This window comes from Sinohyriopsis cumingii, chromosome 18, assembly GCF_028554795.1.
Source record: "Sinohyriopsis cumingii isolate HCF-2022 chromosome 18, ASM2855479v2, whole genome shotgun sequence".
Taxonomy (NCBI): Eukaryota; Metazoa; Mollusca; class Bivalvia; order Unionida; family Unionidae; genus Sinohyriopsis; species Sinohyriopsis cumingii.
This window is the reverse complement of record NC_142978.1, coordinates 3,260,697-3,286,108: the sequence shown is the minus strand read 5'-3', so window position 1 is coordinate 3,286,108 and position 25,412 is coordinate 3,260,697. Positions and strand designations below refer to the sequence as shown.

The following is a 25,412-nucleotide window of genomic DNA, read 5'->3' as shown; positions in this document are numbered from 1 at the left end:
AATATGGACCCAATTCATATATATATATATATATATATATATATATATATATATATATATATATATATATATATATATGCAACACTTTGACAACGAACAGTGAAAAACTAGTATCTAGTTAGCATGAGCGCTTTCAACTCTTAATGAGTCTTTTTCAAAGGCAAAACAAAGACAAGACAAACAAATTAAACAGAAAAACCGTCCTGTCAATGTTTTGTATTTGCCGTTAAAAAAGACACATTAAGAGTTGAAAGTGATCAAGCTAGTTATATACTAGTTTTCCTCTGTACGTTGTCAGTTTATTGCATTTATCTTAATCGATCTCGGACACAAATAACCCCTTGCTGGATCACGTGCTCTTGAAAGGACTGTTACTTGCCATATGATTTGAATTCTTTTATATACATACATATATATATATATATATATATATATATATATATATATATATATATAACGAATTTAAATTATATATATATATATATATATATATATATATATATATATATATATATATATATGCATACCCGTATAGACACAGCACCAATAACATTTCTTCAATAAATATCCATTATATGGTAGGCACCTATCTAATGTTGATAATGGTTAACAAAGTTTCATATAATATATACAGCGTGCACTAATTGATATCTCTTGCAGGTAGCAACTGACACTATTTGAAGGACGCAGATTTATCAAGCTTGGCTTTTCTGTTAGTTTTTTATTGTATCGAATATCTTCATTTTCCACTAGATCAGATTAAACTATAAATTTGTTCAGCATTGATTTCACAAATGATTCGACCTTGCTTCATTCGAATTGAAAATGAAAACATTTGTGACAATGGGTACCCAACTTACGAACAAAATGTTGTTCAGAATATATTGTGCATTAAACGGTTCAAGAGTGAACTAGACCTGACTCAGAAAAATGTCCGTAGTGTTCTTATTTACAATCCTTGCATATTATGTTACTTCGTATAGCGCTGATCTCAGTAATAAAACTCCTTGAATAGAGACCCTCAGTAATGCAAATCACCTTTGCTAGATCCTGGTTCAGGGTGATTAGTATTGCCAGTCCCTATTTTTGTGTAAGTGCAACTTTTTTCATAAAATAGATTAAGATCACAAGCAAGAATACATATTATATGACGACATCATTAAAATTCGATTTCGCAACACCAGTTATTGATGACACTGTAAGTATCTAAATCAAATAAAAAGGTGCTTAACTTTGGCAATTGGTTAGGTCAAGCTGTGTTTAAATAACCATTTATGTAATTAAGTATTTTGTTACTTGCTAGGATTAATAGTTTGTTATAGTTTCTACAGCTATGCGAAGATTTCCAAACTTCCTTGTTGATAGTAAATTAATATCTGAGATTTAAACTTCATTCAGTAATGGCTATTTTACAATAGACACTACATTTTTATTGTATAGCTTTAGCGAATTTGTCAGACATTACGAAAAGAAACTTTAATGTCTTTGATATTTTTTGGAACGTTGATTGTGCCATACATTGTTTTCGGTGGGCATCAAAGGCAAGATGTTTAATGTTAAATTGAGTAGTATTGATAATACCAAATCATGTTTATGTGAAAATGATCAATTTTCTAGGTTTAATTCTCTTGCAAAAACGGGGAAAGACGAAGTCGACATTTTCTATACTATTTTCCTCCTTCTTCCAAAATGACTTGGAATATTTTTGTTGTTAAATTAATGTAATGTTTCTGTGAATGTTCCAAACAAACAGTCTCTGTAAATATGATAAATATTATATTATTTTTATACGCTGTTGACACTGTAACTGTCGCAGATAATCCAACTAAAATCCAATACACCCTTGATATGTTAGCACATACGGAGAGAAGTGGAAACTCAAAGTCAATAAAGACGAAAAAATTATTGTATTTACTGTTGCATACCAAACTTAAGATAAACGCCTATGTTGTTACATTGATTTTGTAGATGAATATAAATAATTAGGCTTTTTCACGAGAATGGAAAGTTCACCAATGGACTAAAAAATATAGCGCCCATGACAAATAAAGGTATTTAGTTGCTTACAAAGCGAATAAACCATTTCCATTTTCTATACATTTTCTGCCGAAACTGCTTGATCAGACTATTGTGCCGATTTTAACGTGTGCGTGTGAAATGTAGGGATTTATAAGATCGAATATAGTTGAAAAAACTTTTATTTCTTTCCATAAAAATATACTAAATGTCAGAGCCAAGTATATATGGGTTACGGTGCCCTTGGTCGATTCCTCTTAATTATTAATATTTTAAGATGCATGACAAAATATTGGGCTATATCAATTAGTGGTCATGAGGAAAAAATGTCTTTCCACATGTATTCTCTCATAAATATGTATTTGGCATTTTATACGACAATAGTTGAATATTAGAAATGAAATCTATATGTTATGATGTCTACGTCTGAATCAATGAACGTTTTGTGCCAACTCTGTGGTTAACAAATAATGTAGAACTATTACAAAAATATCAATACAGGCATGCTTGCGCAGCAAAAATCAAGACAACGTGCATAAGTCTACATAGCAGGTTATTTAAAACTTGTTTGTATTTAGAAATGATTTTCCTAAAGACATGTCAAAATCCTAGTTAGGTTTAGAACTGGAAATCGTGTTTCCTGTTTAAACTGGTAAATTAGCTAATGTTTCATTCAACAAAATATGAGTGGTGGATATCACTATCTCCTGTCGTGTTTTTATTTTGCATGATGAAAGATGAAAATGTATACCTCAAGTTTACATTTCATGAACAAAGGTTTATAAATATATTCAGTTAATGAGTGCAGGTAATATGCAACAGTTTAAAATATTTGCAGGTTCTTGGATTGTGTTTTCCGAATAGTGTAATCCATGTTAAGATCTTTATTATGATATTTCACGCTATATTCGTGATCTTTAATTTATATACCTTATACGTTGAAAACTTTACAGCCTCTTTAAACTCCTGGAGTTAATTCATAAACTTTACAACTTTGCAATAATTACCTCCAGACAAACGGAACAGCTATCGGGACTAAGATGGCCAAATGATATGCAAATATATGTATGGACAAATTAGAAAGCCTACGTTTCTACTCTATAAACCATAAACCATACTAATAGGCACGTTTCATTCATGATGTAGAATTAAAATGGAACGACGGGATAGAGGGGCAGTATTTACATTTATGCTACGTACAGTTTGCATCAACGAACAATACAATATCCATAAATAGGATAATGAAATTAGCACTTGCAAGCAACCATTGGGAATAATGCATCAAGGAATAATAGAATATGCATGCATATAATTATGGCAGTATTCCCTCTCCATATTATTCATCATGCAGGTCTATACTTTTCGTCATTCGATCAAATTCAAAAAATCTTTCGAAAGAAGACCATATATTTTTGGATACAGAAACTACAATAGTTAATAAGATACTTTTATTCAGACATTTATTCCAAACCGACTGACAAACATCAATAACATCTACCATCCAGCTGCCACCCAAGGCATTTCACCCTTATAGTCAATCACTTAGGATCAGTAGCATTTGCTCTGATGGAAGAACCTCGGAAAGTGGTGAGGATAATTAACCAGACATTTGACTTGATGGGTCTGCAAAAAAGATATAATAGTAGAAGCCATACATAAGGCCAAACAAATAAACCGTGTTGACCTCCTAAACTGCAAAGGGAAAAGACACTTAGAGCGAACAACATTCATGCTCACGTTCCACTCAGAGAACACACAAGTAGGTCACGTCATTCACAAACATTGGTCAATCACGGATCGTGTAAACCGTTAAAATTCATCTTTCCACGCAAACCAACTGTAGCATTTAGCAGACCTCAAACGTTGAGAGACATGTTAGTTTGGGCAAATTTAAAGCCACTCTCTAATCAAATAATGCATGGGAAATCGAAACCTTGTGCAAACAAACGTTGAATGACATGAGAACACATGAATGAAATAAACACACATTCCAGCACAGTCACAGGCAAAATGTTTAATAGTCAATAACATGTCATCACATGCAACACAGTGATTAGATTTATAACCTGAAAGGAATATAGATTCCAAAATGATGGAGAAGCGCGAAAATTAAGCATTTGAATCAAACTCTACTTATCAGACTAGCAAAGCAATGAAATGGAAAGGAATCCAGTGGTGTAATATAGCTCTTTATGTTTCAAATTATGTTTGATGGCAGAGGCTAATAAAAAACTGTTTTCTCTGTGGAAAAACTCACCACTAATAAAACAAGTATCTACAAGGCTTACAAAGACTAGGAAAATATTTGCTTAGCCCGTGATCGTAGAACCTAGAACTTATCCAGAGGAATCAGTGATGCTTGTAGAACAAGCGCGACTTCAAAAGAATGACTGGGCGTGGAGCTTATGAAATCCTGCAATGTACAAGGTGTTATTTCCTTCTACAAGTTAAAAATTGACCTCTTTCTGGGACTCGTGAACCCATTTTTGAAAGAGAAAATACTTTCACGTCTGTCCTCATTTCGATATCATTACCAGTATCATAGCAATTTAAGGGATATTGTTACTAGTATGACACAATAGACTAGGAATTTAACACCCGGGAAGAACAGATTCATAATGGTGAGAAATGTCTTGACTAGACCCTGTGTTTTAGCGTTTAGACCCTGTGTTCCCGAAGGAAAGAACCAATTTAGTACTCCACCTGCATACTAGCAAAAAAGTGTACAGATTCTAGTGAAACGCAGTGAATAAATTAGAGATCTGAATCCATGGTATCTGAATGATATTTACGTTTAAAAATTTTAAATTGGTCACTAACTAGTCAATTGAGAACACATTTAAAAATCACCGTACAGTCAGTATGACATTGAATTCCATTGAAGGAAGTCAATCACACGACCACGTATACCCTATCAGCATACCAAGTGTTTTGAGATAAACCGATTACAAAATACAATACAATAGATATGATGTGTGTGTGTGTGTGTTATTTAAGAATATTTTTGGTTTGTTTTTTTTGGCCAGTTATGTTGGTACACATATCAATATTGCATTGTATCTGTAACTACCAAATCTTAATCTATGCAAAAAAAAAAACTAATTATTTTAAAACAAATTCTTTAATTGCTGATAAACATGTCTCCACCCCTGTTGAAATACGAGATTCATGGTACTGTATCCACTGTTTGAACATGAGTGCATAAAAGTTCCGTGTTGGTGCATTTTTTTTATAATAACCATCCACCATAAATTGGTTAGTCAATATAGGTATCTTGTCGCTTAAAACTTATTGATGCTGTATGATCATAAATACGAGTTTATCTTGACATGATTTCTGGAATTTAAAGTTTGTATCTCCTCATATTTCTAACGTTGTGTTTGTTATTAAAATATTCATTGTTTACTGGATGTTTTGTTATTGATCAACGTGAACAGTCTTTTTAAATATTTGTTACCTATTTGTCTTAGATCAATTTTGGGTCATGTATATAATTAAAGACACGGTGTTGCTAGAAATGAAACCTCTAAGCATTAGCTCCAGTCGTGAATAACCCTTTATTTAATTAATGTACACACGAAGTTCTGATTATCTGGATTTGTTTTATTATAATCATATATGATCCTCATTTTCAACGGGGATATATCATTTTGTATCCTACATGTCTTTTAGCAGCTAATGTAAAGTCCATGACATGTCAATGAAAATATAATGGAATTTCAGGTATTTTTGGCATATTTTATCTTCTCCATCTAATTTGTTAAACAGCTCGCAATCGATATCCTAGTATACTAGTAGGATTTGTGATTTGCTTAGGTATATATATGCGGTACACATGTTTTTCCTTGTGAATCACTCAACTTATGACAGCATTGACATACGGATAATAATCGCTGGATATGCTGGAATCATGATTTTTGAATATAACCTTTTTAGAGGTACAGCTATTCAAAAGGTGTCCTTCTTAAGACACGTAAGGTGTAAGCTGTTTGCTCTGCGATTACATATTGTCTCAGAGTTGCTTCAGTGATTCCGCAAATTTATAATCACTTAAAGTATCAGCCAGCTGTTCCATAGATTGTCCCAAGAATTTAACAGGATCTCCTACACTAATTTTCATTTCTAATGTTTTCTATGTTGCTTGCTTCGTAAATAAATCAGCAATGAAATCCTTACTGAATGACACGTATTTCTCGTAGAATTTTTGTGTGTTTTCCTTATTATCTGGATCATTGTTTAGAACCTTCTCGTTGAACAGATGTCCCGTTATTAATACAACTATATTTATGACTGAATAGCGTGGTATATATTGCACTCGCTATAAGAAACACTCAATCCAGTCAAACATCGATCCTGTGCTTTCGTTTTATTCCTATAACATTCTAGTATGTTAAACGCAAAATAAATGTCAAAAGATATAGCTAATATTGCTCTACGATAAATATGTATATACTTTTTTTCTCTGCTTCTTAAGTAGGTCGTATCAAACCAGTTTCCCCAACATTTATATTGATGATTTTCTTCCCATATCGCTCAAAGACAGTGTAAATTGACACAGATGCTGATTGTTTCCACAGTAAATCATTCTCATTTACATTTCTTTGAGATGTTCTCCGTGTTATAGTTTACACCCACCCGAAACGGATAAGTGCATGGATCGGTGGGCAACTGCTGGCCACATTGAATACATCAGATCATTATCTATTCTCTGAGACTGTACTTTCACATCAGCTGATTGTGTACACTCAACGGTTTTAGCCTCATATAGATGAGCCTCGTAATGAGTCTTTTGTATCTTTTGCAAAAGTTTTTATTTTAATTTCGTTTTAAGTGTTTTGAGTACAATACAGCCTTGCTCACGTTTTTGTGCTTCAGTCACACCGCGTTAATTTGGCAATGTTTTCTTTCGTTATTGGAATATCTTGTATTTAACTCTATCCCTAACTGAGTCTACGCGAAAATGTGGTTCTTTTTCTCATCACGTGTTAGTGCCTGCATTAAGGATGATTTCGTTTCGTTTGAAAATGCATAAACATCCTTAAGCAATCATTGCAAGAGTGATTTAAGGTTTCTCGTAGTGTTCAGTTTACCCGATATCACCATTAGTGCTTTTTTGAATCGGCCAATAACATTTTCTCTCCAAACACATAACTTACTTATATTTAACAAGAGCACTTTTATTGATGTGCAGGCGTTTCTTACATTCTCATATTGTATTGTTCATATTGTGCTCCAGACAACGAGTTAATCTTTTCGGATACACTAACGGGTGGAAATGGAGATTAGCGACCTGTCGCCTTTGACATGCTACGATTAGTTTATTCTGATTGGGAAGTATATTTTATCTCCTTTTTCAGTGTACGCTTTAAAGACAGCGAGGAAGTCTCTAATTATATGCAAGACATGGTATAATAAAATAAGATTCGATCTAGAAATTTCTGGCTTTTTAAACTTTTACTTTTCTACCACCAGTCTTACTTGCTAGCACTGAACAAATTAAAAAAAGATGACATTTTGTGTTGGCTGATCTTGCATGACGCAAGTGGGATAGACTATTTACTCCTTTACTTATTTAATTGTTGCAGTATTGGTGGACTTCGGCTCATACCTTTTTAGTGGCAATACTTTTTATAATACATGTTGTGCTATTACACTTAGAATATCTCTGTACAATTATATTAAGTTTTAATTTAATTACAATGGGTAAACCTCGTGCGATTCTAAGATGTACTCTTGTAATGAAATTTTATGTGGTTCAGTGCATTATGCATTACTGCATAAATAGTGGACGACATTATCTTATTAGGCTCATGGAATGTTTCCAGTAACACGTGATTGATAAGACAGGGAAAGAGTGTTTGCGTGTTACATGTTACTAGTCTATCCTCTTAAAGTAAGCAACAGAAAACAGAGAACAGCGACAAAATTTGTAAAATTCAACAAATAATTTATTTCTCTAGAATACAAGTTTATAAATGAGAAAACAGAACTTACGGAATGGCAAATAAAATCACAAAATAATCCTAGATTTACAGACACGTGTCCTAATAATATAAAATCCTGAATAAAATCAGTAGAAGTCCAAAATAAATGCTAAGCTGAAAGTGATGATGTGTCTGTTATAACCTGCATAATACTGATGTGTTAACATTTTGTTGAATAGCAAAATTATAATTCCAGTTTTGAATTTACTTTAAATTTCATTGAATGTCTCTGTCCAAGAATGTTATCAGAGCACTTTTGTAATTCAAAAGAAAATAATCACTTAAATTCAATAATGAAAAAAATTAAAATTCATCCAAAAACTAAATTACTTGACAAAACATCTTAAAGCACCCATGAATTTTCTCTCCAGTGACACTATTATACAATCTTCTACTTGATCTCAGGTCAAAATTAGAATTTTGTTTTAAAGCCTATTACCTAATGGACAATCAACTTCTAAAATCATTCTGATGTTTACACAAATAAATGTTAGTTATTATTAGAAACATTGCTAAAATTAAATGTTGAACGTGGACAATGTCAGATACACCTGGTAATATCCAATAAGCTTGATCTAAACCACAAGAAACATATTTATTTATATTAATAATGATCCTGATATCAAGCCCACACAAACATAAAAATTGTTTTAGCTATGTAATAGTTGTTTAGAGATTTTACAAAAGTCAATTGAGGTCAAGAAGACATAGGACTCAGTTTTGGACAAGGTCAAGTCCGAAATACAATATTACATTACAATATCATTTAATGAAATAAAAAAACTAGAACAAATCACAAACAACGGAAATTAAATGTACATAACATACATGATTTATTTTTGTCGTTGTGCTCGTGTAACAGCTATAGTGAAGCATATGCCTACAAAATATCAAACAGCTAATCATCCGAGTACATGATTTTCTCGAATGCCAGGTATGGAACAATAGCAGGTCCCTTGTGTGTGTGTGTGTGTGTGTGTGTGTGTGTGTGTGCGTGCGTATTATATACATAGGCAGAGATGGAGCACGATCTATAAGTATCATTAATTGCACAAATTCAACTTTATTTTTTGCAATTTCTCTTCAGTGCTGATTAATCATCTGTGCTGGACCCATTTTCTGACATACCGAGATGGAATTATATTATATTGATGTAATCATTTTGTTTTCATTTATTGTGCATGGGTGAAGACCGTGCAGAATAGATAGCACTAACTTGAATTTCACAAGTCTGCTAGATCAGTCTGTTTGTAAATTATACAAAACAAACGTGCCTTTATGAAAGGAAAATCTGAACTGCTGCATATGGTATAACATCAGAAAAAGTGCAGGAGAGCTTGCCAAGGAGCGATAGGTTTGCACGTCGAAATCTCTCCAATTGCATAGAAATAACAACAATAAGCATTTCTTGTTTGAAAAAGTGCCCTTAAATGTTTGAATGACAACAAAAAAAACAGCAAGTTATTATTTAATAATACGAAGTTTCCCCACCATATTTGTTCTTTTCTGTAGTGAACACAACTTTTTGGGAGGAGTTCTATGATTGCAAAATTAACTTCATAAGAGCCGCATGCTAAAGTATTAGACGGTACATTGCAAATACATATCAAGCAGTAAATAATGATAAAATATGGTGCCAGCTATTGAATATTTAAAAGGCATTTTAGATACATGATCCATACTAAACAATGTTTCTGGAATTCCCAACATTCAATGGAAGCTATCAACACATGAACTATGAACGATATTCGGTCCTTTTATCTGGATCTTAATTATTCGTTGGTATGGGGTCAAATTTGATCCCATATTTACAAAAATAAATTCTGTCGACATGTGTTTCAGACTCATAATTACACTATTACATATACAAGATTAAAACGTATCTCCGTGTACTATAAAGGAGAGAAATAAACAGTTTGCAAAGGTTGGATTTAAGCAGTGCAGCGCGTGACTAATGTATTATGTATGGCCTATGCATAATTATGCTAAATTGTCAAATAAGCCACAAAATGTCTCCACTGAATCAATTTTATTTTGTTAATCGCAGTAGTTGAGAGCTGTACATATTTCATACGAAAGCTTCAGAGATAATTTTCTTTTCTTTCGCTTCTATACTTATTTTAAAGTGATTTCCATCACAAACACGTTTATTTCAATAATGCATCCAATGTGTTAAGCCTACTGGACACAGTTTATACAGAAAAATGTGAGTGGCTCATATCTAGATCACTGTAAATTAAACCTTATTGTCTGCCTTCCAAAATATTGTAGATAGAGTTTAAGAACAGGTGATATTTGATGAACAGCAAAGGTAGCTATCTACACCTACTTGATAAGTAACATCTCATTATAAATTAGTAGCGGTTCGACGACTATTATGATATAATGCAGATCGAGGAAATCATGACATCTGTTTGACTAAACTCAAGGTCGAATGTTTGCATTGCAAGATTAAAAAACAACTCGACAGACCTATATTAATGTGCATACTCTAGAACATTTTTAAATGATGAGAGACAGATTTTGGAATACGACAACACAATACATGTCCAACTAGTTATTATAAACCTGTTCCCAGCGCGACGTGAATGATATCAGTGATTGAAACACTCTGAGGCAAATTTATATGTAGAACAAAACGGATTTTAATGAGCATTATCGAAAGTAGACAATAAAGTCAAGTACGGATCAGGCAGCGGTTCAAATATATAACCTTATCCCAAGCTTGGTTATGATATGCCAAGCTTGCAAATATGACGACTTCAAAAGAAAAGAAACATGTTAAGTAACTGAGTGACGTTGGTAATGATGAATGTTTAATCTGGTAACATGACAGTAAATTTCACGGCATGAAATCAAGTTTCAGAACATTAATTAATTTCTCTAGGATATCTGAATGATAGTATAATTTTTTTATTTCAATTTAACATTAAGTGCCTGACACCTGGGCTTTATATAAAATGAGTCTGTTTTGAGACTCCGTATATATCATAATTGTATTTGCAATGTCCTTTTGTTTGAAAATATAGTTTCCACCCACCTAGCAACCACTCACAAATAAATTACGTATACAGTAACGAAATGTATAAATATTATGTGCAGAAATCGTTGATAACTACTTCAAAACTACTTTGTCTTTCATAAAGGTTACAGGACTCACGGTACTAATTCCACTCCAATGGTAAACATATGGAAACACTATCATATTCAAAATTCAATAACTTAAAATTTATGGGTGCTGATAATGACACCTATAATTTTTCGTGCACATCTAACCTTGGTGCAAGCTTATGTGTGGGGAACACCATATGACCCGCGGCAATTTGTTTACATACATGTGCATGAAACACGTGTTATTGATTCTGCACCAAATGAGTCAGGTGCTACTTTCAGTATTGAGTACTCCTGAGTAAAGCCTGTAAAAATGCTAAAATTGCATCAGTAGAAATTTGTCAATATTTTTTTTACATTACATATAGGATAAGCTCTCAAAAGATATTTTTCCTAAAATTTTAATTTTCATTATTAACCAATTATGGACCACCAAACCTGTAAATACTCTATTATTTCTTCACCCATTTCTAGACTGGTTCACAGTTCTTCCGTATAATTAGTACCGTGTGTTCTACAGCTATAATTCATAGTTTGTACTGAATATCATTTCTTCCCCCAAATTTAAATGCTGTCTTAACGGACAAGTCCGTTTATTTCCACAATAAAGTCTCTAAATATCCTGATGGACCTGATGTTTAATATATTGGCAAAACCGTACTTATAAGCATGTGTCACTGCCACAGTTTCATGAGTGGAATCATAAGGCTTCAACACTAAAGAATCAGACATAGATATGTACGATACAATTAGATGACATAATTCACTGTCTGCGTAGAATACCTTTTAATCACGTACAAGTTCAATTTTCCCAAAGATTAGATCTTACTAGACGAATCTGGAAATACAACAATGCAATATAATATATTACGTCAACGTTGGAGAGAAATTGACAGATTATTACTCTTGAAGGTATAGGATTATTACTCTTGAAGATATAGATGATTATTAAGAAAAGTCATCAACGATATTTACCAAGCATGTGCTAATGCTGTTCCTCCTAACATTACTACGATTAGGCGGCAAACACCGTCTGACCTTTCAAAGTGTATTCGACGACAAATCAGATCCTGCAGGCGACAATAGTATTGGAGAGCGAAAATAATTCATCACTCAGAACAACATTCTATATTGAGAAAACTAAGACATACAATAACAAATATGGTATGATTTCAAAATGAAACATTTCCAACAGAATATCAAACACAAAACCATTATCCAAACTATTTTTTGTAGAAACTCTCACTCACTGATCCATAAGAAAAGAAATTTTAGTTTCTGAAACGATAAAGCACAAGCCTTTTGGTGATATATTACATCTTTATAAATGATAGAAGAAATATAATATCCAACGAAAACTTACTGTCCAAGTAACATAACTTCTAACCGATGTTCTTACGTTCAACAGTGCAGGGCCCGGTTTAATTAGGACTAAAATCTAGAAGCTGTCAGATCAGTGAACCGGTACAAATTTATTCCTAACGGTAATTTTATTCTAAGTGGTTAGAGGTCAACTTACACCATTTTATAAAACATAACGACATGAGTAATTATTGACCCACATCTTTGAGATGTTTGATTGCTACCGTTATCTAAACTGAGTGTATATAAAAATATAAAGAGTAAACCTAGTCAGTTTCTCTATTAGCTATCAAATCCGTTCCCTTTTAGACGATCCCAAAATGTCTCAGTTAATATACGGATTAGATCAAACAATGTTCTGTAAACAGAATTAAAAACGTGGATTGGAGGGCAGTGTGACTAGAGACTTATCCGAGTGTATACCCAAAGAATCAATATAATAAGTGTGTTTTCAGTCTGTATATAACTGTGAACAATGCTATATTTTTCTTCATTTCTTCAATTCTAATCAGGCAAAGAGAAAAATTGTCACATAAATGGGTTGAAACATTTTATCGCAAAACTGTCCCAAATCAATGCTTATTTCTAACAAGTAGAATATACAAAATCCACCTTTAAAAAACCTTCCATCTTGTTCTGTACCAAAATATGTTGATATTCGTAGTCACCTATAACATACAGTCTTTTAAGAAGGCACATGGAACATATATACATAATATTATCCCATTATTATTTTCTTTGAACTAGTGGGAAAATATAATAAATTTCTTCAAGGTTGAATATTACTTACTCTTTACTTTTCATTTTTGTCGCTTCTTTGAATATATCTTGGTAGTTATGAATATTGTGACGCTTTGTAAATCAAGAAATTTAAATTTATTTTACAAGCATCACGAATTGTAAAAGTGTCAACTAGGTTAACAAACAATTAAGTCTTGAGCAGAATGTAAATTGACGTTGGAAACAGATTAACATATTTTGTTCACAATGTTTCATGAACGATACTTTTAATACTTGCCAAATATCATAAAATATCAGCAACGTAAGCATTATGTGTAATGCGTTTGTAATAATGATAACATACAATGCTGTGCGCTGGCAATAAGTATATAATTTATAAGTTTTTGCATAACACCAAGATATTGAAATGACAATGTGGACAAACTTTTGGAAATGTCCTTCCATTTTAAATTGCATACGATAGTTCTCTTCTACGTCTTTATTGGCTGGAAAGAGTGACAATGTTTAACAAATTCACGCACAATTATAGCTACAATATATTGAGATAAGAGAACATATTTTCTCCATGAATAGAAGGAGCTCCCTCTGTACACCTGATGAGAATACAAAATATGGAACATTTCTTATTTGACTGGCAAAAATATGCTAAAATCGGGCAAAATTATATATTATTATGTCTTTACAATATGACTCTGAAATCCTTTTACATGGAAACTCAACTTATGTGCAGGGAAAATAAAGCTTTCTCGTTGTTTTCCCCAGCTTTAAATGATATAATGCTTTTTGTTGTCTAGCAAAGTGTTATTTATATGACATTTGTTAAAACAATGAAATTATTGCTTCCATACCACGCAGTTATCCAACACTTGTCCTTTATTGATATGCATGTCTTCAGCTCCTGTATTTTACTTAATACCTAATTATTCTAAAATGATAGATAATACGTATCATTAGTTTTGATGTCGCTGTATGATCATGCAAAATATTCATTGATTGTTTCAGGTAGAGTAGCTCCGTTTATAAATCAGTAAGCATTCCCAATAAAAACAGTTTCTTTAGGACATTGTATGTATTCTTGCCACATCTTGATACAATAAAGTCATTATGAGTGCAAGTAGTGTATGGATAAGTTTGACACAAGGCTGAAGGATAAGTGGACACAATATTAACTTCAGTATCATCATTGTTGTTGCATATCAAATGCATACGTGATAGTTCTGAATAGAACTTATATTTTATTAAACGCTTTGATTCTTATCTAAGCAGAGATATTTTAAAGTAGTAAATATGTTCTGGGTTTTGTTTTGCGCACTACAATACATTTCCGCTGATGTATTTCGCCTCAAAATTATATCAGCATTAGCCACGTATCAGCTTAAAATCTCTTTTGGGAAATGGCTCATAAACCATATAAAAATATGAATAACTTTTGTTTAAACTGTTACCTTGATCAGTAGGTATGACAAATGGAATGAACCAGCTTCGACAAGTTTTTTTATATGACATGTATTTAGTCCCGTATCTCTCAAACAATACTTTACATACTTCTTGATAGATAACAGTTATTCATTAACTCGAATATAAAGTGTATGATTGCCGCAAGCGACAGCGTAACCTGTCTAATATCTGCGTTAGACTTGGACTTTTCATATAGCATGGAGAATTTTACATGCAAGCTATAATTTTAATTTAGGTCACTTCAATCTAAACCGATTTTACAATGTGGCTCAAAGTCGTATTGGTTCTGTTCATTTCTGGATTTATTTTCCTTCAAATTGCCATCATTGAAGCTGGCCAGGGTCAGTATACAAAAGTTGTATGAACAAACTTCTAGGAACTAAAATGAAATACGATTTAACGAAGCTAACCCTTATTTGATTTAATCCACGTGTTCGATTCCAATTATATTGACAGCAGTAACAGTAGAAGTAGTACATTGTAATTACGCAAACGGTAGTATTTCTCGCTGTTATTATTGCTGGAACAAAACATATCACTATATTAGTTAAAGATGGTGATGATGCTGTTGTTAAGGATTTGATTATTTGTTGCATAACTAACTTCTACGTTTTCAGAGGTGGCAGCAATCACCAACTCAAATAATGTGGCAATAATGTCCCTGAAATTGGCAATCGGTTCCAATCATTTTTATTCTATTCTTGTTGCACTCACTATGTGTCGTTCTTCCCTGTTGCTGTCATATGTTGCTTTTATGCAGATTTATATGAAGTTGATGTGGAAAATAACGTTTTGAACACAAGTATTATTTCCGAAAAATCTTGTAAATTTAATATCATGTATCTCACAACACGAGAACTTTTTAAAAATCTCGCACACTCTAATCTGAGAAGACATATAATTTCCAATGAATATTTGAAACAAATAATCTGTTTACATACAACAAATAATGAATAATATATTTATCATCATCCATTATTTGGTCGATGCTGTTAGTTTGGTGCAAGTGATGTATTGTATAGTCAAGAGTTTGGTGGAATTTAAAATTGATGCAATTTGGCATTTTAAAGCGATAAGTGGGCCTCGTTTAATTGTTACAGCTGCATATATATTAGACTACAAATTAGCACAAAAAGTGATTAAATGTGAACACCTTGATTATCCTATAGGGCAGATATTATGTATTTTTATTATTCAACAAAAGATAATTTTATCATCCAGAACCGATTCTGAAACTTTTTCTTATAGGGAACATTCAGCGCGTTGTAATAAAATCAAGATTAGGAAAACCAACTTTTAAAAGCAGTATTTGATCTAAGCTTATATTTAAAGCAAGAACGAAATCTAATGGTTCCGTCCTTACATTGTGTCGCTAATGGGTGATACAACGGCAAACTTGGAACGTATGGCGAATTAACACAATCGGCACTAGTATTAATGTCACTCTTGGGAGACGGGGAATACTTATGCTGAGAACGTCCATAGTTTTAAATTTAATATGAACCTCTTGCGACCAAGTGAACTGTATGTGAATAATAACCAAAGCTTTAACAGAGTCGGACAGTTAGCGGGACATGGGCAATATAGTGTGAAATACACAGATTGATCAGCGCAAATTCTTACTACATGCATGTCGTCTTATTCAGCTGCATTCACACCTACTAACTAATGCACTGTCTTACTGACCAATAAGTTTGCTACTTTAAAGCATGGGTAAAACCAATGTCAAAGTTTCATAGTCGACTTTATTTTAAGACCGTTATGTGGCCTATGTTGAAATGTTGTGAGCTATTGCCACATTGTCAACGTCAACGTCAGTCGACGTGTAAGATAACGTTTTAGCTTACTTTAATGTTGCTAAAACATGCACTGATCTGCTGACTTAAGAAAATAGCAAGTGCTGAAAAGAAAGAGTAGCTGTCAAACTATCGGAAAATGCTGCGTTGCATATAATATTTGTGAACATTTGAACATTTAAAATAGTCGCATATTCCATTAGCTTTGAAAACAGAAAATAATAACATTTTTCAGATATTTGACCGACATTTCGACAGTGTAAAAATATCGGACGTTATTAACCATTGCATTTCACTTCTGACAAAGCGTAGTCTTACTGACCAACACTCATACCTACTAACCAATACATATTGTTAGTAAGCGAAACCCCTTTCTGCTGACCAACAACTCACCATTTGACCAACAGACGGTCTTACCAGCAGCCATACAATATTCACACTTACTGACCAGCACCCACTCTCACTAAACAATACACAGAACTACTGATCAGCACTCTAGTATAGTACTACAAAAAGAGACGTTACAATGCTATAATTGTGGCTTTAATATCCACATAAACAAGTATTCGTAATAGAACGATATCAGAAAGACAGGTGTACGTTTGTGCTATTTTTCTATGTTACATTTAGCTGGTTGGTATGTAACAGACTCTGTCTCAAACTCTTGTGGGTCAGTCGCAAATTGTAAATTTGTCTTCTTGAATTATTGGTCATGCTTTTTATTAAACCTCATTCCCAACCACAGAAGTTATTTTGTTTTCACACGGTACTGGCAAAACCTCGATACGAACTCATATCCCCCATGTATGCCTGATATATGATTTCCTCGTTTACAGTAATATGCACAAACGTTCTTACCAAATTTCAGTGAGCGTGAGTGGATGTTCTCGCAATGTTGACAAGATCTGCTTTTTAATACAATCTCAAATCAAGCATTCCCTCATCTAATCAAGCCAGTATAGAACAAATATCCGCAAATTTTGGATTGTGGTAACTTATAGGTAACCCGTTTTTGTTTCGATTCGTGTGACAACATACGAAATTGATGACGTTCGTATCTATTTTTAGACATTGGTAATCTAATGTGGAATAATTTAGGGACACACATGTTCACATCGTTCAACTGATTTATCCCTTTATCTCTTAAAACAACACAATTTTGTTTGTTAATATCTGTTGTTTAATAAGTCAGTTAGTTAGATATACAACGTATATCTTAAATTTGGGAAAATGAGATTGGAGTGCGCAGGTCACATACATGATAACATTCGAAATTAACTTGAATTCACAACAACTTCACGATGTGGATTAATGGCCAATTTTAGTTCAGATAACCTTTGTTGATCTGTGGTCAGGGTGAGTAAGCAAATTTGCGTATGCATAATCTAGTGACGTAAAAAAAATTGTATCAGGACTCAAAGCAACCCATTATATAACTATTTCAAAATGTTTTGTTACAACTACATTGTCAAAATAGAAGTAGTTACATTAGTATTACTAGCAGAATAGCAACAGCGGGAACAGTAGTTGTTGCTATAGGTGTAAAGGTTAAGTAAACTTTCATTCGCATCGATGATAAGCTGATATCAATGAAAACATTGTTTTTATACAACATGAAATGTTAGGTCTTTAACAATCTGTATGCACTATTACTTCTTCTGTTTGCTGCAGCAATATTAGCAGCAAAAATATATAACTGGATACAGTTGTTATTTTTCTATTGTTTTTTTTTAATTCGTGGCATCGTTCTTTCCATCATTAAGGTTTAGTCATGTTTTCATTGTCTATGTACTGCTTTGTTTCATGTCGTACTGGCGAAGCTAAGAATGCTTTGCTCATGAGTAGTTGTACAGCTTTAGTCTTAAATTTATAACGTCATTTTTTTATTCACACAAATGAAACTTTCCTGACACAAAGCCGTTCGAGAACTAAAGAGCAAAACGGTACCGGGTTAAGTTTTTGTTAATGTATACCACATTTGCACGACACGAACGTTTTTTTATATATTAACAATCAAATTATTGCATACTCGGTTCATGCACATTTATACTAGCACAATAATACTAGCACATGTTATATGTATTACAGCTACTAAATCATGTCCGATAAACCCTAATATATATATATATATATATATATATATATATATATATATATATATATATATATATATATATATATATATATATATATATATATATATATATATATATATATATATATATATATGTGTGTGTGTGTATTATATATACCTACATTTTGTCTACTTTTGATGCAGTTATATTTATTGGTTAAACAGTCCAATGTCTTTCTGCTAATATAAACAGGTAGGAACCGTTTGAGAGTAAAGGTAAACTTTATTATAGTCAGCAAGAAATGTTTTTAGTTTCTGTTTTGGTTTTGTAGTCATTCAACCATCAGAAGTAGTTGCAATGTGAAATGATATGGCCTCAAAAAAGAAATAACATTACGTCACATATTTAACACGTAGGGAACGTTATGGACTCAAAAGTGAATTTAAATTTAAGCCTTTAGATCGTAGGTTTAATGTTATTGATTTATATGGCGCCCAACTGTAATGTTAAAAGTGTCCAGTGATTTTAGCGGACACTTTGACTGCCCAGTAATGGCATATATTATGCATTACAACCTCATTTGCTATTCATTACACAGTAATCTACTATTCATACAATGCCAATATGGTAACCAGTATCCAGTGATCAACAATCAATACCGAATCATGTAGCATCCACCCACCACACTCGCTTTGAACACCCACATTTATTAACAATCACACAGTTTTTAGTGACCAGTACCAATTCCTCTAACGGTCACAAAGAGTAGTTTGTAAAAGAGTAGTGAAAAATTGACTTTAAATTCCTTTTATTAAAACTTAAATTCCCTATCCCCATAACCTGCCTACTATCCCCTTTTAAACAATAATAACACCCTTTCACCGCATAAGCCTCGCGATCCTCATAATATTATAGCATGCAGAGTGACAGAATAGTACCGGTGTTCACATGCTACGCACCATCAAACATGGACTGAAAAAAATGAAAAGAGAAAAAGTACTGACATGTATACACAAATGTACCTTTATAGCTATTAAATGGGATGAACATAATAAAAACCAGATACTTAAGAACCGGCTTTACCTTACATTTACAATCTAAAATGAAACATATTCATTGCAAATTATGATGAATTCAAAGTGATTTTGAATTCTTATTACTGGATTTCGCAGGTTTTTGTTAGTTTCCTTGCATAGTTCTTTATGTCTTTATTTTACCCATGGAGGATTTAATTCTTTCAATATATGAGGATACCCATTGTCATGCAAATGTTTTGGGTCATATTTGGTTCTTAATTTGCTATATATTAACCTTTTTACTACCCATATTCAGTAGACTGACCGACCTGATCCAATGTATCATACGAGAGTGAAATGGTACCTATGAACTGTTGAAATGAAAGTTTTTTAATGTGAGACTGCTAAGAAAATAATATGTCCGTAAATAAATGAAGTGAAAGAAGAGAAAAGAGGAAGGCTGTAGAGTCTTTACTAAATTTTGTGATACTCCAACAGTAAAAGTGAGCTTTTTAACTATATTATGTGCTACTGCATCATTATAAATCAGAATCTTCACTAACGTGAAGCCAAGCGACGACGACGTACTGTCACCTCATACTACAACAGAAGATCACCATTTAAGGAGGAGACGTTCAACTTATTTCAAAATTAATTTGACATATCAGTTAATGTCTATGAACTAGTAAAACGAAACGCACAATACAATATTTTTGTAAAATGCACTTGATTTTTAAATCTAGTTTCAAATTGCAAGACTACAAAACATCATGCAAACAAACATCCATTACATTATACATATACTGCTCCGGTACCCTACTTGGTTAGACCGTTAACCACGGATGCCGGAGGTCATGGGTTCAAACTTAGGCCGAATCATACAAATGACCTTTAAAAATGTTACTAGCACCTGCCTCGCATGGGGCTCAGTAGTAAGAGGTTAGTATTAGGACTGTTCGGCCTGGCGTCAGGATAATATGCCTGGGTGGAACATCATGCTCCATGTCGGCGGCATGATGCTCCAGTGCTATAATTAATTTATCCATCATCTTGATACCTAGATACAGTTCTCATCTCATTACTAAAGATCTAGTAAATAGAGGTCGCAATCAAAAGGTTTCAATGCTATCAAATATATATACACACAATTACTAAATCACGACATTATTTTAAACAAGGATAGAATTCCTAACCGAATATGATGTGATGTTATTTTATGTATTTTAGCCTCAGGGGAGGTATAATCATTATGCTAATAGAAAGCTAAAGCACAATTGTGCAGTGCAACGGTGCTAAGACATATAACTTCTGCGAAGCAAAATAAAAAAATATACAGATCTGAGTCATACGCGATTTAGCTAACAAAAGTTTTTTGAATCTTTAAAAGATGAGATGAGTTTTAATAGTATAAAAACGGTCGTAAGACAAATTTTGTTTGAAATAATCTCCATCCAGCTGTATATCTGTACAATGATGTTTTATTTAACAAGTGTATAAATCACAAGAGATCAACAGAATCATACTGTCACGAGATATGGAATAATATAACTGTACGTGCTGATAAAATATGGATATCAATATATATGAAACACTATAATTATTAATAAAAAGAGTATATATTATTTAGAAGGAAAGCATTTGATACTTTTATTCAATATTTTACGTTTACAACGCTAAGAACATTTAATATTCTGTTTATGTTACTTGATCCTTAGGCTAGTGAAATTTTAGGCAGAAAGTGACTATAGAGCACTTGATGAACTGCGGAAACAAGTGCGTTCAAAAGACTCAGAACAAAGACACTTGACCGTAGACAATGACGTCTTAAAATGCTATGTCTGTATTTAAAATTTTAATGCTTTTATTAATGAAGCCGATACTTTAGAAATGTAGAACCTGTCAACCCGAGTTACCGATGTTTGCAAATTTGCTTAAAATATGTAATTTATGAGAGTGCTTTTATTTCCGGTTTAATGTGCAATACGTTTACATCGGTTGTACGTTTCTTTGAGAAGTGAACAAATAGTGAAGGAAAGAAAATCACTTCATAAAGATTTTAGACGTCCAAAATAAGAATAAATAAATTTCTCTAAACAAATAGTCTAACAACTTATAAAAAATATATAATTCCTGATAAACAAGACAAAGTATAATACATATTATGAATCGTCTTAATCGACGACACTATTATCTTACAGACACCTAACATGGTATAAAGCCTGAACAACATTTAAAATTTTAATGCATAGGGTAGGATCAGATGTTTTATTGTATCAGGTAGTTTTCTAAAATAATTATATATAAAGGTTAAAAAGAGATGCGACAAATACAATCTTAGACACTCTGACAACAATTCTGATTAAGTACGTGAACTATTCTTCCAAATATGATGCTATTTGCAAGCTAAATAATTATGACATTGGTTACATCACTGACCAAGAGAGGTGAAAGTCAACGTGTGCAAGAGCATAGACATACGGACTGACGCATCGTGTAATATATAAACAGCACATAAAGTTAAGATCATAAGCTGGTAATAGAAACAATATTTTCGCAGAAGCTGTTGTTTTTTCTTGTTGTTTTTTTTTTGTGTATATTCCACGCAATTTAGAATTCTGATAAATTTGCAGATACTAACATATCATTGCCGATTGTATCATTGTATTCTTCCTTACGAATCGGCATGCATCATTACGTTAAAACAGCACCTGAAGTGATAGAAGGTGCGAGTCAATATTATGAATTGGAGGTTTGGGTAATGATAGATAAGGTCAGAAATTTAATTGCTGATATACCTGCAACTATGACATCGACAAATGCAACAATCTATGCACCAAAACATGAACCTCAAATTATCTTAGCTGATAATTAAATTAAATAGTGTATTGTCTGAATAGATGTGTCCATCAAACTTGACAATAAACCGCTTGACCCTTAATTTATATCTGAGGATGATTCACGCCTATATACCAGGCATATCTCTATTTGATTTTGCATATAGTAAATGTAAATATTTCTTGAATAGTCTAGCTATAGCAATTAACTTAATGTATTACTTAGTGCAAAAACACTATTGGTTCTCTGTCAAGGTAGTGAACCACATGACTGTTTGTGGAAGAATAGAAGTATATTTATATACGTTCAACATTACTGTATCAATTACTGTAAGATGGGAAAATCACTCTCATCCAGTAGTTTTAGACTGAAGTTTGTTTGTTTTAACCCTAGTTTCTGTTTTCCAAGTTTTTCGCAAACACTTTCATTCATATTTACTGAAGGATACATGCATATTTTAAAATCACCTAAATATATCGATTTCGCTGAATCTTGCAAAAAGAGATTGTGGTTACAGAAACTTTTCGAATTCGTCTGTCTTTTTTAACAGATATTGATATTGTCATGTATTTTTGGCATGTAAATGAGTGAATCTTATGATGGAATTAAATTACAAGGACTGTACCATTTATGTATATATATCAATTTATTACAGGCATACTAGCTCTTACAGCTACGCCAAATATAGCTACAGAAGATACTGCTCCTGCCATATCTTATGGTGGTAAGTACAAGAGTCATGTTATTAGTTGTCATAGTAGTAGTAATATTAGTAGTAGTGTTGTATTTGCTATTGGTTATGATGATGCCGCTAATGTTAAATGTTTATTTCATGTTGTGTATTAAAATCTTGTATACACATTACTCTCAAGCAGATAAAAAAAGTTTCCCAGTTAAGGATTTTGTCCTATAGGAAAGTTGTCATATCCTTTTTTGAACAAAATTTACTGCTCGTTCTCTGTCAGTACGCTCAGATTTCATTCACATTTCAAACAATACGCCAAACAAGTGGTATGTAAAAGAAATACCAAGTGTCCGAAATGTATGTCTGGGGTGTGAATTTTTTATTTGCTTATTTTGTTCTAGCGAGTTGCTAGGTCACTTGATACGTAGCAGAGGTTTGGGTTCGTTATGTTATATAGTATTGAACGACTCCGGTATTATTCCTCGGATCAAGTAAAACAAATTATGGATGGAACAATATAGAACTGAGCAGAGATATAAACTATAATAACAGTATCCCCCGTACGTAAAATACAACAACTTTATGATTTATTCAAACAAAACCAAATTGAATATGACATAAATAAACTTACCAAATTGATATGAAATACAATCAGCAGTTCAGTTGCAGCGATAAAAATAATTTTATCATGAAATTGAGTTAATGATCATTTCCTCAGCGAGCTTGCATAACCTGGTTGCTTCCGGTCCTTCCAAAATTCAACGATAGTGTCAGGTCAGAGTCTCCTGATTCATTTTTGTCTTCTCTCTCATGCCTCTTTCGAATCATCAACCGTAACATGGTTGTCTTTTCTCTTTCCACAATGTATGTTGCATATATCGAGCTATTTTCCACATTGAAGATAACTAAATAAATATGCAACCGAAATATTTGTCACAGTTTTTTACTTCTTGGATTGAACAAAGAAAACCACTCTTGTTAAGTCAGATAGTCCTCTCATAATTCAACAGAAACGTTGGATTGCAGCCTTGCACCTGATACGCACAACGGTATTACAAATACAGAGCCTATCTTTAGTCGCATTCCTAACGGTACTATGCCATAACCTATCCTTTTAAAAAAAAAAACTAGTGTTACGCCTTACTGGGGGCTATACATCACTAACTGGACTAAATTTCGGTCAGCAGGCTCCGATTTCACAACATAATTAAACAGATAAATTATTGGAGTCACGTCTTTTCTTATCCAACTTACTTGCTAACTAGTACGTCATTGACTTTTCCACGGATAGTAATATCAATTCCTCGCAACACGATTATATCGTTTAAAACAGATAAATGCACTCTATTTTCACAATTAGTTTCATAATTAATACATTATACTCCTGTAATGGAAGATACTTATTACATACAAACGAGTCAATTCTTAAGACATTAATGTATGATACTGTGAGAATAAATTACTTATATAACATTTAAGACAGATGAATGTAAACAGTTAACTCCGAACTCATCAAAAATGAAAATGGATGTTTGATTCTAAAGTAAATAAACATAACAAATAATTATGAAATCGTATCAATGGATAAATTTTATGCAATTGAGAAAAACCTTCTGCTTTCCTAAACTCAATTTTTTCTCTGCATCGGAATCTCTTTCTTCCTTTACGTTTCATGTCCCTCAACTTCCAGATGCCTGTCGCTTGGAACATTTAAATGAGAAAAGATTGTTGCTCTTTTTTGTGTAGTCAACGTCTTGCCTTCCTAAAGAAAAGTCGATTTATTCATTTTATGACAATTATTTACAATGGCATAAATTTGTCTCCGAATTAGTTAAACTGTGGCATGTTTGTTGCTACTTAAACTCAGAATAATCTTGCCTCTCTATGTCTTTAATTGAAAAGCATTTATGCCCCAGGAGGAGCACCAAATCTATCGCATACTATATAAATACTGAGGGTCTTGCCATATGTCAATGTTACTTTTACGTGTCACGCTGCCCGCGACAATTGTCATTCAGTTATGTTGTTATCTTTCAAAATTCATGTGTGTTTTGTCTTTTTTGTTTTTTCTTCTAATTGCTTTTTGTTGCAAACAAAGAACATTTTTAATATGAATGGTTCTGCGTATGATTACTGAAAATACAAGCTAAATAATGTGTATGTCATTGGTGTTCATTACAAGCTGTATAACAATGTATCGAGGTACCCAGCTTGAAAGAAGACTTTGTTAATAAAATATTTATCATGTGTCATATAGAGTTGTGATTCTATTTATGAAACTCAAACAAATAAAATAAACATATACCCTAATAGTTGCTAAACATTGATGAATA

The 25,412-nt window shown here is 32.7% G+C and overlaps 1 protein-coding gene across 1 annotated transcript in view; it reads left to right on the top strand.

The window, feature by feature from the left end:
• The window catches only part of LOC149775975 (uncharacterized), a 93,441-nt gene that overhangs the window by 24,070 nt on the left and 43,959 nt on the right, over positions 1 to 25,412 (top strand). The window contains exon 2 of the mRNA XM_089941077.1: positions 23,050 to 23,118. Within this exon, the coding sequence (XP_089797203.1) occupies positions 23,050 to 23,118 (69 nt within the window). The remainder of the gene's footprint in view (positions 1 to 23,049; positions 23,119 to 25,412) is intronic.